Source organism: Canis aureus, chromosome 5 (assembly GCF_053574225.1).
Source record: "Canis aureus isolate CA01 chromosome 5, VMU_Caureus_v.1.0, whole genome shotgun sequence".
Classification (NCBI taxonomy): Eukaryota; Metazoa; Chordata; class Mammalia; order Carnivora; family Canidae; genus Canis; species Canis aureus.
The window spans coordinates 65,800,554-65,817,852 of NC_135615.1; the positions used below are offsets into that span (position 1 = coordinate 65,800,554).

General features: G+C 57.1%; 1 protein-coding gene across 8 annotated transcripts in view; it reads right to left on the reverse strand.

Moving 5' to 3' along the window:
- ADCY7 (adenylate cyclase 7) overlaps window positions 1–17,299 on the reverse strand; it is a 55,494-nt gene that overhangs the window by 21,598 nt on the left and 16,597 nt on the right. For 4 of the 8 annotated variants that reach the window (XM_077898475.1, XM_077898477.1, XM_077898480.1 and 1 more), the window contains exons 2-6: window positions 4,168–4,597; window positions 2,531–2,734; window positions 1,297–1,458; window positions 789–938; window positions 309–457 (exon numbers count right to left, since the gene is read on the reverse strand). In XM_077898475.1, the coding sequence (XP_077754601.1) occupies window positions 309–457; window positions 789–938; window positions 1,297–1,458; window positions 2,531–2,734; window positions 4,168–4,338 (836 nt within the window). In that variant the 5' untranslated portion in view covers window positions 4,339–4,597. Of the gene's footprint in view, window positions 1–308; window positions 458–788; window positions 939–1,296; window positions 1,459–2,530; window positions 2,735–4,167; window positions 4,598–7,597; window positions 7,616–10,026; window positions 10,169–16,087; window positions 16,147–17,299 lie in introns of those variants that run through there. The other 4 variants (XM_077898476.1, XM_077898482.1, XM_077898474.1 and 1 more) reach the window with 4 other exon arrangements.

Sequence of the window (17,299 nt, forward strand, 5' to 3'; positions counted from 1 at the left end):
CGCCTCTGGTTCGTAGAGGCTGGTGCCTTCGAGTAAGATTCTGTAGGCCCTTCAAATCCACCAAGAACTGGGAGACTTCACCTCTTTTGTGGGGGACCTGTGTCCCCTTCAGAGTCATCTGAAAGGACCTCTTTCCTCCCAAAGTCATACTTAGGCTGTTTTACAATTTTAGGGGGCTATTAGATCCCCCTGACACCCATCTGATCTGATCCCACCCCCTGGAAAAACAAACAGGGAGACTGAGACATGGATTTGTCTCCCCCAATGCTCATGGGGAGCCCACCACACAGGGCTGGCCAGCTGCCCACCTGACGTTCTGGTGCCGCTTGACATACAGGCTGTGGAAGTTGTTGTCGGGCATGTAGCGGCGGTCCCCGCGCTCCTTGAGCCGCTCGATGATGGCTAGCTTCATGCCCATGGAGATGTGCGCCGGCAGCACCGACAGCAACAGGTTCTCCTGGGCACCGGTGGGGACAGGCAGGGGAGGCATCAGGCCCCAGGCTTGGTGACCTGGCCTGTTTCCCCTATGTTCCTACCTGCGCTGCCCACGGTACCCTCCAACTCTGCTGGCCTGCGCCCTGCCACCAACCCAGCCAGGCACACGGCCTCCCGTGTCCCCGGCGGCCCCTGTGGTGAGGCTGGCATGGGTGTCCAGCCATGTGCCCCATGCACATGCTGTTCAGTGAGTGTGTGATGTGCAGAGAGAAAGGACGTGGGGCGTGGGGCGTGGGGCCTGGGAGGGCCTGGGAGGGCCAGGCAGTGGCTCCCAGGGAAGGCAGAGACTGTACCTGCTGGCGCTTCTCGATGCGCAGCTTGCGACGGATCTGGATGCACTTCACAGTGTAGGTGAAGAGCTCTCGGGAGGCGTCCTGCATATGGTGCTTGTGGAACGCACCCGTGAGGTTCCCGCACAGGAAGATGACAGCATTGGCCAGCAGCTGGGGGCGAGCCAAGGGTGGGCTCAGCATTCAGCCTGGCCTGCGCCCCGGGGTACCAGCAGCCCCTCAGCGGGCTGGTAATGGCACCCCGTCTGCATTCTCTGACCTCCAACCTGCTCAGCCTGGCGCCCTTCGCAGGGAGGCGGGAAAACTGAAGCCCAGACAGGCTCTGGTCCCCTAGAGTCACTGTGACTATAAGACCAGGTCTCAGGCCCTTCTCTGCAGCTGCCGGGCATCCCCATCCAGACTGGGAGGTGCTGAGGCCTCAGGTCCAACTCACCCACACACATCCCCCATCCTCAGGCCCAAGCCACAGCCCCTGCCCAGAGGCCTTTGCCTGCCCCCGTGCACACCTTACCTGTAGTCCCACCTGGATGCTGGGTGCCGTAAAGGCCCCCATGATAGCACCGAGCACCAGGAGGTGGGAGATGCTGGAGATTACTCCTGCCGCGATGGCCCCCTGCATGCTGAAGGGCAGCAGCGTGTACACCACAAAGACAATGAAGAGGAAGAAGGGTACCTGGGGGCAGAGCATCGGTGAGGCTCAGGGACTGGCCACAACACCCCTGCCACAGGACCCAGACCCAGACGGAGCCAACATCACCCCCCTGCTGCAGCCTCTCATCTTCTGGGAATAGCCCCAGAAACCCGAATCCTGAGCCCCTGCCCCCAGCACAGCCCCTCCCTTCCCCATGTGGTGAGGGACAGTGACCAACACGCAACGGAACATGGGAAAGCCAAACTCCACTTCTGGGTCAGACCCAGCCAATATTAGCCACCATTTCCTGAGCTGATTTATGAGCTGAGGCTGAGGCCAGGCCTCCCCAGGAGTAAGACCCCAGGCCCTGGTGACCCAGGGAGTTGCCGCCTGACACCCATGGCTGGGGCTCTCCCGCGGCAGGAATGGTGATCACCCGAAGGCCGGGGCCCAGCTGCCCACCTGCCGCCTCCAGTGGCGCAGCTGCACCCACTCCCAGCCCTCTGAGCTGCCTGGCCTTCCCGTGCCTCAGCCTACCCAGCCCACTATCAGAGGGTGCCAGCACTGGGCAACAGTGACCAGCCAGGGTGACTCAAGCTGGTCAAGAAAGGGCTCTTGTAGCTGGGGTGGATAAGCCAGTGGGCGGGCAGCCTCAGGCCTCTGCAGCATCCGTGCCCAGCCTGGGGACGGCCTGCCTGGAAACAGAGTGGCACAGAGGAAAACAGAGCAGAGGGAGGACAATCGGGACCTGGCCTTCCTGCTAGAGCTAACCAGTCCTGACTGGTCCCAGCCTTTCCAGGCATGTGGGCCAATGTGTGCCTTTCTGCATCCACGCTGGAGAGTGTCACTTCCAACTAAACGAGGGTCTACCCTCAATGCTCCAGCTAGACATCTGTCCAGCTCAGAGAGCTGAATGGACAAGATCAGCCTGGCGCCCACCCTCTGTCGCAGAACCACAGCCGGTGGGAGGAGGCAGGCCCAAGGCCAGCACACCAGATATAAGCCCTGTCTCCAAAAGGGACCTGATGCCCAGGGAGGGCAGGATTTGCCAAGTGCACCGCTGGCTGGTGGCACTCAGCCCCCCAGGGGACGCCAGGGTCCCCGGCCCCATTACCTGCGCCCGCACAGAAGTTGTGTTGATCCATGAGTCGAACACCAGCATGTAGCCCAGCATCATGAGGCAGACCCAGATGAGCAGCGCTGAGGCCCTGAGCCACCGCGAGACGAGGCACTCCACGTACACCAACACGTAGAGAACCACAAACGCGGCAAATGTGAAGAAGGCCATCCCCAGGACAGCCTGGTGTCCAGAGGGGTCCTGGGCAGAGCAAACACACACGGAGATGCCACAGCCTTCCCCAGTGAGGCGTCGTCCCCTCTGGAAAGCCTGCCAGGCTAGCCTGTCCGTCCTGCCCCGAGCCATGTCCCCTGTGCTCTCCTCCACGTGGGTGGCGTCGGTGCTCCCTCCGAGCACCACGCTCTTCCTCACCTTCGGGCTTTGCACTGTCTTGGCCGGGGCTGCCTCCACCAGCACCTTCCCCCAGTCCCTGTGCAGTGCAGAGGCCCTGTGGAGCCCTCCCCATCAGGCCCCCTCTGCTCCCAGGGTGCCCCGCACATGCCGGCGGGAGGACAGTATAGGGGCACAGCTGGGCAAGCCTGCTGCAGGACAGGCCACTGCGCCGACTGTTACAGAGTGAATGGAGGAGATGCTAACCGAAGGCGCCCCAGACAGACAGGGGATGAGCTGGAGCAAAGGTAGAGGCGTGACACCGCGAAGGGGTGACCAGGAGAGGTGAGTCCCAGCTGGGCCAGCACCTGGTCTCCCCCTGCACCCTGAAGCCCCGTGGGCACAGCGGCTGACCTGGGGGCTGGCACGCAGTAGGCACTCAGGAGCACAAACAAATGTCCTGCGGTTTACAGCCGTGCAGATCCAGGCAGCATTGACAGAGCCCCTGAGGGCCGGCCACGTTATACACAGTGCCCTGCTAATAGCCGGCAGGCTCGGACGTCTTCTTCTAGAACTTTCCTGTTCCACACAGTAGCTACTGGGCATGTGTGCTTTTTCTGGATTGATTTTATATTCATTAAAAAATCAGCTCCTCAGTCGCACTAGCCACGTTTCTAGCGCTCAACAGCCACACGCAGGCAGCGGCCGAGGTCACGGAGGGTGTTAGCGGCGTCTGCCTGGAGAGCGGTGTTCAGAAGGAGCCCGGGACCACAGCCGGGCTCTAGGAGGAGGAGTGCCAGGGAGCAGCCATACAGGGGCCATCACCCCCAGGTCTTCAGCACAATCGAAGTTTGTTTTGGGGGGAAAAGGGAGGGTAGTTTCCTTGGCCAAATTAATGTAACATCTAAAACCACCCCCGGGGATCCCTGGGTGGCGCAGCGGTTTGGCGCCTGCCTTTGGCCCAGGGCGCGATCCTGGAGACCCGGGATCGAATCCCACATCAGGCTCCCGGTGCATGGAGCCTGCTTCTCCCTCTGCCTGTGTCTCTGCCTCTCTCTCTCTCTCTCTCTCTGTGACTATCATAAATAAATAAAAATTTAAAAATAAATAAATAAATAAATAAAAATAAATAAATAAAACCACCCCCGACTTCAAAATTAAATGAAAATGAAAAACCTGCCTCCCCCCGCCCAGCGACGCCACGGAGCACCTCGCAGACCAGCCTCCAGGCTGAGCGAGGTCAGGCTTGCCCAAGGCCTCCCAGGCCCGGCTCCCAACCACCGCCTGTGGGCCGCCCCACTCACCCCGCAGACGAAGCTGATGATGATGAGGGCGACGCAGGCAGTGACAGCCACCAGCAGGAGCGTGAGCAGCAGCGGCCCGTGCTGGCTGGTGAGGCGGTACTTCCCGTAGAGCGCAGCCTGGTCAGGGTCCTCTTCACCCTCGTTGAGGAAATAGCGCCCCTTGGCCGGCATCCTCCCCCGCGGCCCCCCCGGCCAGCGGTCCACTCGGGAGACCCTGCGGCCCGGGGTGCATCTGTCTGCCCACCCCTGGCGGGCCTAGGCCTCGGGCCTCGGGGGGCCTGGCGGGCGGGCCTGGGGCGGGGGTCCCTGGGCCTGCAGCCCCATGGGCGGCGCGGGGTCCGGGCCGCTCCACTGCCAGGCCTGCTCACGGCACCCCAGGCCTCGTGCTCTGCATCGGGGCCGGCTCACCGGACGCGCGGGGTCCTCAGCTCTGCGGAGACACAAAGCAGACGGGGATTTAGCCAGGACAGGTGGAGCCACCAGGGAGAGCAGGGGCCAGGCCTCACCACCCCTGGGTCCCATCCACCAACCTTAACCCAAACCTAACTTCTAGGTCATATTTAAAGCTTTGCCTGCACAGCCAGCCCCTGTGTGTCCTCGAACTGCACTGTCCCGTACGGAGCCGCCAGCCACACGTCACTACGTGCAGCTACATTTAACTGGATTAAAAATGAAATTAAAAATTCAGGGAGGCCTGGTGGCTCAGCGGTTGAGCATCTGCCTACAGCTCAGGGTATGATCCCGAGGGCCAGGATTGTATCCCACATCAAGCTCCTTGTGGGGGGCCTGCTTCTCTCTCTGCCTGTGTCTGTGTCTCCGCCTCTCTCTCTCTCTCTCTCTCTCTCTCCCATGAATAAATAAAATCTTTTAAAAAAAATCAAAAATTCAGACCAGCAGTCACACTGGCCCCATTTCAAGTGCCCAAGAGCCACACACACAACTGTGGCTATTTTATTGGGCAGCACAGATAGAGAGCATTTCTATCATCCAGAACCTCCCACTGGACAGCACTGCTCTCCAAGTTTGATGGGTTTTCCTTCACATGGAGATCTCTGATCCATCCCAGTGATTTCCGTGTGTGGCATGAGGCAGGGATCAGCCTCTGTCCCTTTCTTGCACACAGGTGGGATCCCCGTGGGGGGACCCCTGCCCCAGCAGCTTCCGGCAAAGCCACCATTCCTCCCTCAAGAAGTTCAGTGAAGCCACCTTTGTTGTAAGTCAAGTGATGTGCACATGGTGTCTATTTTCAGACTTTCTTCTGTTCAAATGGTCCTTTCACAAAGATCACATTTACTCGATCACTGGGGCTTTCTGGTGAGTTTTGCGTCCCGGACCTCCCACGCCTGCTACACCCAGAGCAAGCCCTTGCATTCGTGTTAAGCATCCTCCTAAGACTTCATTATTTAAATGCTTTTTTTTTTTTTAATTTCCACTGACAAGAATTTAAGAAGTTTGCAAGCTCCACTTTGTAGAAATGGAAACTGAGCCTCAGAGAGGGAGCATAGCAGACCGTTTATGACAAGCTGGGAGCAGGTGCCAGGGTTGCAGTGCTCAGCCCAGATGCACTCCCTCCTTCCCCAGCACCGGTCATTCACTGGTTCATTCATTTATTCCAAAAAGGCCTGTAATCGTGCCTGCAGCACACTAGGCCCACTACACACGCACCTCCCATGTGCCAGGCTAGCCCTTTCTTCCCCTGGAGCTCCCAGTCCCTAGAGGAAAAATTACCGAATAATGTACAATCCCTACATGCATGGACTGGGGTCTGGGGGCAGCTGCCACATTCCCAGCAGGAACCTGTGTTGAGGGAGCAGCCCCAGCCCAAGAGTCCAGGCCCCCCACTCTCTCCAGACCTGCCTCGAAGCCTGGAACTGGGACAGGGCAGGTGGTAGAGGGGAGGGGGGCCATACATTGTGGGAAGGCTCAGGGCTGTCATGAGTGGCCCCTGGAGAAAGCTGTGAAGGAAAGGCAGTCCAGAGCCCCCAGAGGTAGAAGAGAAGGGTCCCCAGAGTCCCTGAGCCCGAGTGAAGCCCTGCAGTGAGCGCCCACCCTAGACCCAAGAGCCACCTCAGACACCTCTGCAAGCTCCTATTCCACAAATTCCAGGGCCAAATTGGAAAAAAAAAAAAAAAAAACATATTTTGGGTTTGAGGGACAGAGGCCAGGGGTCCTGGATCCCTCTGCTGCCTCCAGGTTCAGGCAGGTGCCCATAAGCCTTGGCACTTTTTTAACCCGGGCAACTCTGTGGGGGCCCGGCCCAGGGCTCCCAAAGTGCCTGAAGTGCTTAGGCGGCAGAGCTGACTTCTACATGAAATATCCACTTATGCATGTTGGCAGCTAATTTAAAAATGCGAGTTATGCACCCCACTAATTAGTAACCTCTAACTCTGAGCTAACCAGTTTCAATTCCACACAAAGCATGTTTTGAGCACTAACCACACACGCTTAGCCCTGTGTTGCAGGGTTTACAAAACAAGATAAGGTCCCTGCCCTGAGACGCCCCCAGTGCAGGGCTCCCCTGAACCAGCTCTTTACAGTCACAGGAGCGGAAACACTGTCATGCCAGGGGCCAATGCACACATACCCACTCTCATCTTCAGAACCTGTGGAGGCCAAGGTATCACAGCCGTTGTACAGACACAGAACTGAGCCCAGAGAGGTTGAGCGGTGCACGTAAGGTCACATAGCTGGAACTCCTTGGTGGAAGGCCTGGGCTTCAAGTATACGCAACACCACCTGGCCCTCTGGCCTGCTGCCACACTCCGGTGGGCCAGGACCAGACCGCCAGGCCGAGAAACTCCGAGGGGCTGGGACAGCATCCCCCCGCAGGTGCTCTCTCCCACAGGCAAAGCCCGCAGACCAGAGCTGGGTGCGGCCAGGACACCCCAGAACTGACCTGCCCTTCCAGGGGCACGAAGCTGGCTGAGGCAGGAGTGGAGAGGGAAGGAGCAGTTGGAAGGTTCCCGGGGGCCCGTGGGAACCCAGGCCTGGTAAACACAGCTCTTGGGGATCTAATTAGGCCACTTCCTGGGCAACAGCAGGCAGGAGAGAACATGGACAATAGACAGCCCTGGGCACAGGGACCTCAGCCCATGTGGGGACCTGGTCTCGCTCCTGGGACAGAGGGCAGGACAGGGCTGGGAGCAGAGATGCATTCATCACTCCTGGAGAGGTAGTCTGGGAGCCCCCTGGCAGCATCTCCACAGGCCAGCTGCTCCCTAGCAGCAGTCCCCCCAAAACCAGACACAAAGGCCTCCTGCTTCTGTGGGCAGGCTTCGAGGCCTCTGTCCAATCACCTGTTCTTCTGCTGGTTGCTGACGCAGCTGGCAACTGGGAGGGCAGGGAGGCCATAAGATGAAGGCCCTGGATAAAGGAACCACTTCGCCACGTGTCCAACAAATGACCCTGCAGCCTCGAGGACCTTGCCCACCTCAGTGACGTGAAGCTCATCACCTCTCGGGGCAATCTTCTCCATCAGTGGGCAATCCTTTGGGCTCAAAGTCCCACCTCAGGTCAAGCGAAGCCCTACCTCCCTGTCACACCCTCACCCCCGCCCCTCTGGTTCTGTCTGAAGTCCAAAAACACCAACGGCAGAGATAGGCACTTGGGACAGTCCAGGGGGGCCAGGGACCCCTCACTGCTATTCACACCTCACAATCACTCTGGTGGGGAGCAGGGCAAGTAGCCCCCTTTTACAGAGGAGGGGAACCTCCTTCTGCCAGGATTGTCTCTCCCACTGTCAGTCCCCTGGCTCAGGGGCCGCGAGACCCAGGCAGGCTCATCAGTATCGTCCCCCTCAAGCCCCAGTGACTGGTTTAGGGACAGTGCTGTGACCAAACTCCTCTCAGTGAGAACGCTCTCTGGGACTCATACTGACCCACGGGAAAGATACTCTCTTGCTGGTGACCTACGGCTGCTGGCAGCCACTTGAAGCCACCACAAGAGACAGTCCACCGAGAACAAAGCCAACACAGGAAACTGGAGAGAGACAGAGGCTTGAAAATCCCTCCCCACACCCCTGGATCCAGCTCTGCCTGAATGAAGCTCAAGCAACCTCCAGATAATTTAATCGCACCAAACAGCACGCCTCTGTGGGCTGAAGTCAGTTTGAGTTTCTGTGGCTTGCAACCAAGAGTGCCAAGGTTCATGTTGGGCCTTCTGCCCCAGTTTACTGCACCCAGGAACCCTCCCTGATGGTCCAGGGGCAGGGAGCAGGGTCCAGGGTCAGAAGGCAGAGTCCAGGGTCAGGGGGCAGAGTTAGCTCAGAGTTGAGAGTGGGTCCCTGCAGACAAGGCTGGTCCTCCTGGACAGGCCTGGGCCAAGGACGCGAAGCCCCCTTCCCTCATACTTCGCTTACCATGTCCCAAACTCTACAGCCCAGGGCCAGCCATTCTGCACAGGACCTAGGGCAGCAGGTAGCTGGAGCAAGGGGACTCCCCACATCTTCTCTCAGTGGCCTCCAGAGACTCACCTCTGCAGGAGGAATTAGGGACTCCAGGGGCATACTCAGGTATAAATGGATCCCAAGGGAATCCACTTCATCCCCCGGCCCCACCAAGCACGCCTGGTGGGCTCTGCGCCCCCTGCAACCCCATGTCCCATGCTAGAGTGGGGTGCGTGATGCCATACACAAAGTCTAGTGAGCACTCACAGCGTGCCCCGTGCTGTGGGCTCTAACTCTGCACACCTGCCCTGCAAGGGAGTAGGACTACTGCTTCCATTTTATGGATGTGGGAACACAGAGAGGTTCAATCATTTTCCTGAAGTCACACAGCTAGCAAAAGAGCACTCGGATTTGAACACTGGTCACCTCTCATCCTGCTCAACGCCCTCACGGTGCTGACAACCACAGAACCCCTTCCTGCCCTCCCCTCTCAAAGTCTAGGACAGAGGGTGGGAGACGCAGTGGACTCCATCAAGGTCCCCCCGTCCGCCTCACAGACGCAAGGCCAGACAGCCATGTCAAGAAGTCTGCTCTGAGCCAGCAAGATCCAGGAGCACCACTTCCTCCAGGAAGCCCTCTGAGCTACCCACACACACCCTCTCCTCCCTTCCCTGCAACTGAGGCAGGACTGTTGTTGTCTCCTTGCCAAACACTGGCTGGCAAGTCTAGGTTCCTCAGCCAGAGAAGCTGCCGGAAATAGAGAGCCAGGACCTCAAATTAGAAGTGCAGGACTGCACCCTCGGAGGTGCTCAGGAAATCCTCCCCCGGCAGAACTGGCTGATCCAGCAGCACCCCCAGGGCTCCCACACCCCTTGGGGAGTTCTAGATCACCTCCGGCCTTCACAGACAGACAGGGCACCCACTTCCTCACCCAAGCAGCTGGCAGGAATCCCAGGCTGGCTTCCTCTGGCCCAGCCCAGCAGGCCCTGGAGCCCTGGTGGCTTCAGAAAGAGGAAGTGGGGGCTCTGGGGTGTGTGGGAGGGGCAGGCAGGCTGGAGGAGACCCCCCCCCACCCGGGGCCCCTTAGGCCCAGCCGCTGCCCCAAGCCCACCGGGGGACCATGCCACTGCAGCCCAGAACCCAGAGCGCCGACCCAGCACTAGCTCCCTGCACGGACAGGGTCCCTCCCCGGCTGGGTCCCTCCCCGCGGGGTCCCATGCAGACCTTTACTGGCTCAGGGGTCTCACATGAAGGCGCCCCCCTCGGGAGACCCGGCGCTTTGTGAAGGAGCCAGAGGCCGCTGCGCTCAGCGGGGACTTCAGCCCCACTGCCCGGCCGCCAGCCTCTCGCGGGCCTCCAGCCGTGGCTCTCCCAGGGCCTGACCTCCGTCCCCACGTGTCCCCCCCGGCGCGTCCCCCCCTCCCCAGACGCCTGTCAGTGGTCCCAATTGTCAGACATCCCCGCACCGGCCTCACCGAACTCTCGGGGGATGTGTCCCGTGGCTGAGCCCTGGCAGCTGCTCGTGGAAAGACGGAAGGACAGACAGATGGACGGGTGGCCACACAGATGAGCCACCAGCTGGACTCCTGAACCAGGCAGAAAAGGCAGGGAGACAGCGAGCAGGGCAGCTCTTTCTAGAAGGGGGAGGGAGAGACCACTGGGCGCCGGAAGGGTCTTCCTCAGAAAAGCAGAAGCACTGGGGGCAGGGCACCCGGGGAAGGGGGGGCTCGGGTGGGAGGGGTGAGGGCTCAACCCCCAGCTCTGCTCCCCCCGGCCGGGAGCAGTGGGGCTGAAGTCCCCAGGTCCCACTCTGGGCCTCGGTTCTCCTCATCAGTAAACACAGGGCACTGACAGCCAAATCGTGGGACAAGTGAGGTGCGGGTCACGATGGCCAACCATCTGTTTGTGGGCACAAAAGAGAGGGTGAACCTGGAAAGAAGGCTGAGCTTCCGGAGCCGAGGAAGCCCAGCCAGGGGGTCCAAATGGGAGAGACAGAAGCATGAGGCAGGCAGGGCCCCCCCAGGAGGCCACTACTTCATCTCACCACCCCCTGGTGACAAGCCTATGAGGCCGCGAGGCAGGGGCAAAGTCCCCTAATGGGGTGAGCTCCCCACCCTGCTCTCCTCTGACCCCCAGCCGACTTGGCCAGCTCCCGGGGAACACTGGCTCCCCATCATTCTTGGGGTTCAGCACCCATGTCCCAGCCCCAGCTCTGCCGCCAGCCAGCCCTATAACCCTGGGCAAGTCCTGGGCCTCACCTGGGCCCAGGCTTTTCCTCCTCGCCAAGGAATGGTTGGCCCTTCGCTGGGCTGGGCTGGGCGTGGAGTCTGAATCATAAAATGAGAAGGACAACAAGCTGAAGGGGATAGCCTGGGTGTTGTCACCCGGCCCCACAGGGCTCATTCTAAGGGTGGGGCAGGGATTATTCTTTGTACCTGAAGTCCTCCCTTCCACTTCTCCCCTGGATTCAGCCCTCACCTTGTCAGTCCCTCCTTAAAAATACAAATACCTCATTGACCCCTTACCTCCAAGGCTCCAGCTGCCAGGGATACTAAATCCACTTCACTATCTCCCCTGCCAATTCTAAGGATAGTGACTGCCTGGGAGAAAGTATCCATTTGTCCATGCATTTTCAGAGAGATCCATGCCTTCATTCCTTTAATGGATTTGCACTAGCACCTTCCATGCGTCAAGCACCAGGCCAGATGCCAAGAGGAAACTATGCCCCAGGCACAAGTTCCCAGAAGGCAGAGGCCTCCATGGCCCTCTCTGCCAGGTGCCTGCACACAGTAAGTGCCCAGGCAGCGGTACTTCTTAACTGACTAATCGATCCAACCAAGGACTGTTGGAAAGAACAGTACTGTCCCTGGCTCTTGCCTGAAATTCCACCATTGGTGATTCATTCCTTTAAGCACTCCCCTAAGTTCCCCCTTCAAAATGAAAACACATTCATGCCTGCCTTTTACATTTCTGATCTCTTTCCCTTTGTTAAGGACAGACAGAAAGGGCTACTCTAGCCTTCAGGGACCTTACCTGGTGCCAGGTGAGGCCCACGATGGCAGGACAGTGGTCTTCCCACCAACTTCATGTTTTTCCCAGGGCCCCACCCAGACAGTAGGTCCAACAGTGAGGAGGCACGCATGGGGTTGGGAGGTGGGCGAAGAGATCCATCTCACACACCCAGAGGCAGATATAACCTAGAGTAACCACGTGAACTAGAGGGCAAGAACAATGTCACTACTCTGCTTGGAGCCTGTTTAAAGAGGCAGGAAAGGGGCACCTGGGTGGCTCAGTTGGTTAAGCGCTGGCCTTTGGCTCAGGTCACAATCCTAGGGTCCTGGGATCAAGTCCTGCGTCGGGCTCTCTGCTCTGCAGGGGGCCTACTTCTCCCTCTGCTGCTCCCCTTGCTTGTGCTCTCCCTCTCTCTCTGTCAAACAAATAAAACCTTTAAAAAATAATAATAAATAAAGAGGGAGCAAAGCCCAGAGATCAAACAAGCTGGATTCATCATTTACACCAAGATAAGAGACCAAGAAACCACGAAAGAATTCTCATAACCATGCCATAGTGGGTAAGTCCTTTCTGACCTGAGAGAAAACTGAAAAGTCACAATGAAAACACTGGTCAACTCAATTACATTAAAAAAAAAAAAAATCTACAACAGGGGTGTCTGGCTGGCTCAGTCGGTAGAACATGCGACCCTTGATCTCGGAGTTCAAGCCCCATGCCAGGCATAGAACTTAAAAATAAGAAGTAAATAAATAAATAAACTTATTCGAAAAATCTACTGCAGGGTAAAAGCTATTAAGAGCAAAACCAAAAGATAAGACCAAAATTAAGCAATGAGGGAAATATTTGCAACCCTTATTGTAAAGAGCTAATCTCCCCCATATGTAAAAAGCTCCCATGGATCAATAAGAAAAAGACCAATAACCCAATAGAAAAATGGGAGAAGAGTATGGGCAGAAAGTGCACAGAAAAGCAATACAAATGACTGCTAAACCTTTCGAAAGAAGCTGACCTCACCCACAGTAAGAGAAATACAAATTAAAACTACTACAGAAAATCATTTTTACCTATCTGATTGGCAAAGATCAAAGTATTTATAGAACATTTACAGGCAGCGGCAAAACAGGTGCTCACACTGAGCCTTGGCAGGAGTGTGATTCAGCATAACCTCTGGGGAGGGCAAGTTAGTCATATGTGACAAAATCACTCATGCACAAACCTTTGATGTAATAAATCTCCTCCAAGTAATTTATCTTACGAACACTTTCACATGTAAAATGACACATGTACAAGATTACTCATTGCAACATTACTTACAACAGCAAAAGAAGACCATGTGTCTAGCGTCTACCCTTTAGAAGTTGATGAAATAAATCACAACAGAGCCTTACTGTGGAATGCTATGCAGCTCTCAAAAAGGGTGCAGCAGCTTGAACTCTGCTGTCCTGGGGGATTCGGGGAAAAATCCACATGGCAACAGTATTGCCCAGAATGGGTAATGCCTGACCCGGGACGCAGGATACCTAAAACTGCTGCTTTCGCAGAGTGAATGAATCTTCAGTTTGTTTCTATTGTCATAATGTAGCTTGTGCAAATAAAAGTTCTTAATAGGGGCGCCTGGGTGGCTCAGTTGGTTGAGCATCTGACTCCTGGTTTTGGCTAATGTCCTGATCTCAGGGTTGTGGGATCGAGTCCTGTTGTCGGGCTCTGTGCTAAGCTTCGAGTTTCTCTCTCCCTCTCTCTCTGCCCCTCCCCCTGCTCTCTCTCTAAAATAAATAAATATATCTTTTTAAAAATAAACAAATAAACTAAAAACTTGGGGCGCCTGGCTGAATCATTCAGAAGAGCGTGCCACTCTTGATCTTAGGGTCATGGGTTCAAGCCCCATGTTGGAGGTAGAGATCACTAAAAGAAATAAACCTTAAAATAAATAAATAAACTAAAAAATAGAGACTCTACTGGAAAAACTCAGGGCAATAGAAGGTAACTGAAAATTAAGGTGACACATATGCTAACATGGAAAGACGTGCTCCTGACACGTATAATGGTATGTGTGTGAACACATGTAAGTATGTATGTGACTACCTAAAAAATAAAACCTGTTTTAAAAAAGACAGACAGACATCTCAAAGTCCATCCCATCTCAGCTGCACAACCCCGAGAAAGCTCCTTACCTTCTCTGTGCCTCAGTTTCCCTCATTTGAAAAAAGGGAGAATTATGTCCTGACCAGGCAGGGCCTTGAGAGGATTCTAGGGGGTAATGCAGGAAGGGTGCGAGGCTGCACCTGGCTCAATGCACCCAAGTCGAGAGGACAAGTATCAAGTTGGCAGCAAGAGCCAAGATGTCTGTCCCATCCCCACCACCCTGACCCTGTCGTGAGCCCTGGCCCCCCACTCTGCCCTGGAAGTGGCCTGGCCTAAAAGTGGTCACACCTAAAAACTGCTGTCGGGGACTCTTGAGCAGCAACAGGACCTGACACCCCCTGAGCGAGGACCATCCACCCAAGCTGGGTTCAGGGGGAGGAGGGGGGATGGTGGGCGCAGAGAGAACTGCCATCTAGCACCCTAAGCAGCATCAGGACCTCAGGCCACGCAGGCCTGCTCCAAGGAGAGAAAGGGTAAACACCAGCCCTCAGGACAGGTTCTGCAGCCTCTGAACCCAACTGAGAGACCCCCAGCAGCCCCTGAGCACCTCCACTTCAGTGAGCACCTGCCAGGAACAGACCAGGGCAGGACCCTGTTGGCCTGCCCCCCAGGGTGAGGGTGCCCTTGCTCTCACTCTATTTCCAGACAGAGGTAGACTCTGGAATCTTAACCTACTTGTCCAAAGCCCCCCAGCTGGGAAGCAGGAAAGCTGGGATTCAAACCCAGACTTGCCCCAGTCCAAAGCTCGAGCTCTTTCTTAACCCTCTGTCCACATTTCCACCAGCAAAGCCACAAACAGCTACACACACACAAGGTCACACCCACCCACACTAGTTTCTGGTCACCAGCAGTACAGGGCTTGACAGTCTCCTCCTCTTTTAAAGATTCCTTGTACCCAGGGGCACCTGAGTGGCTCAGTGACTGAGTGTCTGCCTTCTGGCTCAGGACGTGATCCCAGGGTCCTGGGATCAAGTCCAGCATCAAGCTCCCTGCATGGAACCTGCTTCTCCCTCTGCCTGTGTCTCTGCCTCTCTCTGTGTGTCTCATGAATAAATAAATAAAATCTTAAAAAAAAAAAAGTTTCCCTGTACACATTAGCAATTAAAGGCTCTGAGAAGTCCTTCAAGAAAGAAACCAGCTGTGTTAAACACATTTAAACATTTCCCAATCTCTTTGATTCAAGGGGCTTTTTTTGCATTAATCTCCAACGAACTCCTTTTGGGAAGTACTGACTGTGGAGCTCAGAGCTCCTCCCCGAGCAGCTGTGGTCCACAGAGGCCACTATTCTCTCCTTTTCTGAAGCCTAGGAAGCTCCCTCAGGCTGGAGGCCCCACTGTCCCATCTCCATCTGACTCTGGGTTGGGCTGGATAGACACATGGGAGGACAAGCCAGTACGCAGCCCAGGGGAGCAGCCCTTGCCTTGGCCTCTGGGATAGGGATGAGGAGAAGATGGGAGGAAGGGCCTGGGTATACATACAGCCCCTGCCCTCAGGCAGTTTTTAGCTGGGGAAGCAATCTGCCCTGGAGATGAGAAAGCAAGAAAGAGCTCTAAATACCAACCACGAAAAGACCCTCCCGTTGCACTTCCTGTCTCTCTCAGGCAATGCACGGAAGTAGGCCACCTGCCTCAGTTTCCCCACCTGCCACAGGCAAAGCAGTGCAGGGGACAGAGCCCTGGGCAGAGTGTCAGGAGACCCAAGCTAAAGTCCGATCTCAGCCTCTCGCTCACTCTGGTCCTTTCCCGCTCAGACGAGCAGAGAAGTAGGCCACAGAGAGGTCACTGGGAAAACACGATGGGCAGACACCCCCGCCCAGATCTCAGCAGGCCACTCTGTCGCCCCGGCCATTCATGGAGCCCAGCGAGACACCACTGTCTAGTCTGGGCCCCCAAAGTCCCCGCCTAGTCCACAGACCCCGCCACAGGCTCCCCCGGCACCGGCCACCAGAGTGCCCAGGCCTGATCCAAGGTGCCGAGACCCCACTTCCTCAAGACTTCCTGAGACCTGGAGTGAGGTCAAGGGGGGCTCGTGATGGGCAGGGGCCCCGCGGGGTGAAGCCCAGCCCAGAGCCCGGAAGAGCCCTTCTGCAGGGGAAGCACTTCTGGCTGACCTCCCTTACCCCCAGCCCACAGCCTGGCTCCTGGAGCTGTACCCGCACAGGGGCCTCAGGGGACCCCCCGCAGCTAAGCTCCCTACTTCTTCCTTCCACAGACTCCTGCCTTCCAGATCCAGGCTCCTCTGGGCACAGGAAGTCACTGTGATGGAGCTCCCGGCCACGGCAGCCCCATGCACCCCCAAACACAAGCCTCCCCTGCGGAGGGCCTGCCAGGGCTCCTCGCACCTGTCTGGGTCCCCCAGAACACCAAGCTCAGTCCTGCTCACCCTCTGGCCAAAAGACTCCTCCGGGGCTTCCAGAGGCCTCCTTCGCGAGTGTATGATTTGACTTATTTCAGTTCCCCAAACAAGCTCCGCCCTTCTGTCTCCAGGCTCTGGCCGCCTAAAAAGCACTGCCTACCTCCCCACCCCCAGAACCCCCCAAGCCTTGCAACTCCTGCCCAGCCCTTCAGAGCCAGGCTCAGCTGCCACCTCCCCGGAGAGGGCTGCCCAATTCCCCCCTAACTTGGATTTGGTACCCACACTGCCCACCAAGACACAGGGCACCTGGCCTATCACTGCCTGGCCACAGGACGCCCCCCACAAGCCGGTGTCTGGGTACACAGTGCCCAGCTTCCAGAACCCAACAGCCGGCTGGCACAGAGGGGACACTTAAAACCCAAACCCCAGGGACTGAGCCAAACACAGCGTGTGCTGAATTCAGGGCATTCGGGGGCCGGGCCCAGCCCTGCTATCCCTGCTCCTGTCCTGTGAGCTCTGCCCTCAGCCGCAGCTTCTCACCTGAGCAGTGGGAACAAAAATGCTCCCAGCCCCCTGGCCCATTCTGGCAGTGAAATGACCTCATGGCTGTAAAACCTCCTTATAGGGGATCCCTGGGTGGCTCAGCGGTTTAGTGCCTGCCTTTGGCCCAGGGCGCAATCCTGGAGTCCCGGGATCGAGTCCCACGTCAGGCTCCTGGCATGGAGCCTGCTTCTCCCTCCTCCTGTGTCTCTGCCTCTCTCTCTCTCTCTATGTCTATCATGAATAAATAAATAAATAAATCTTTGAAAAAAAAAAAAAAACCTCCTTATAAATCTAGAAACTTCACACACTTAGGCGCCGCCCACAGGAGAACAGGCCCTCTTCATGGGGTCCAAGCTCCTCCATCCCACCAGAAAGCAGGGCCCTACAAAGGGATGCCGAAGCGCTGGTCCCGGTCCCTGCCACAGGCACTGCCTGGCACTCAGGCACCCCCTCCCCGCAGTGGCTCCAGGGAGTCTGGGTGCTTCAAAAGAGGACGCCTCCCCATTAGCCTGGGCCCCCCCATCAAAGCAGCACCTCCAGCTGACTTCAAAGGGTTCCTCCTCCCCCAGCCGGATGAGCCCGAGGGAGACAGGTGTACGAGGCCAGCAGTAGGGATGGGCAGAGCCAGGAGGCCCCCGGCCCTGGGGAGATGTGCGGGCGGTGGAGTCGGGCTGCCTACTGCAGAGGTGGGGAGAC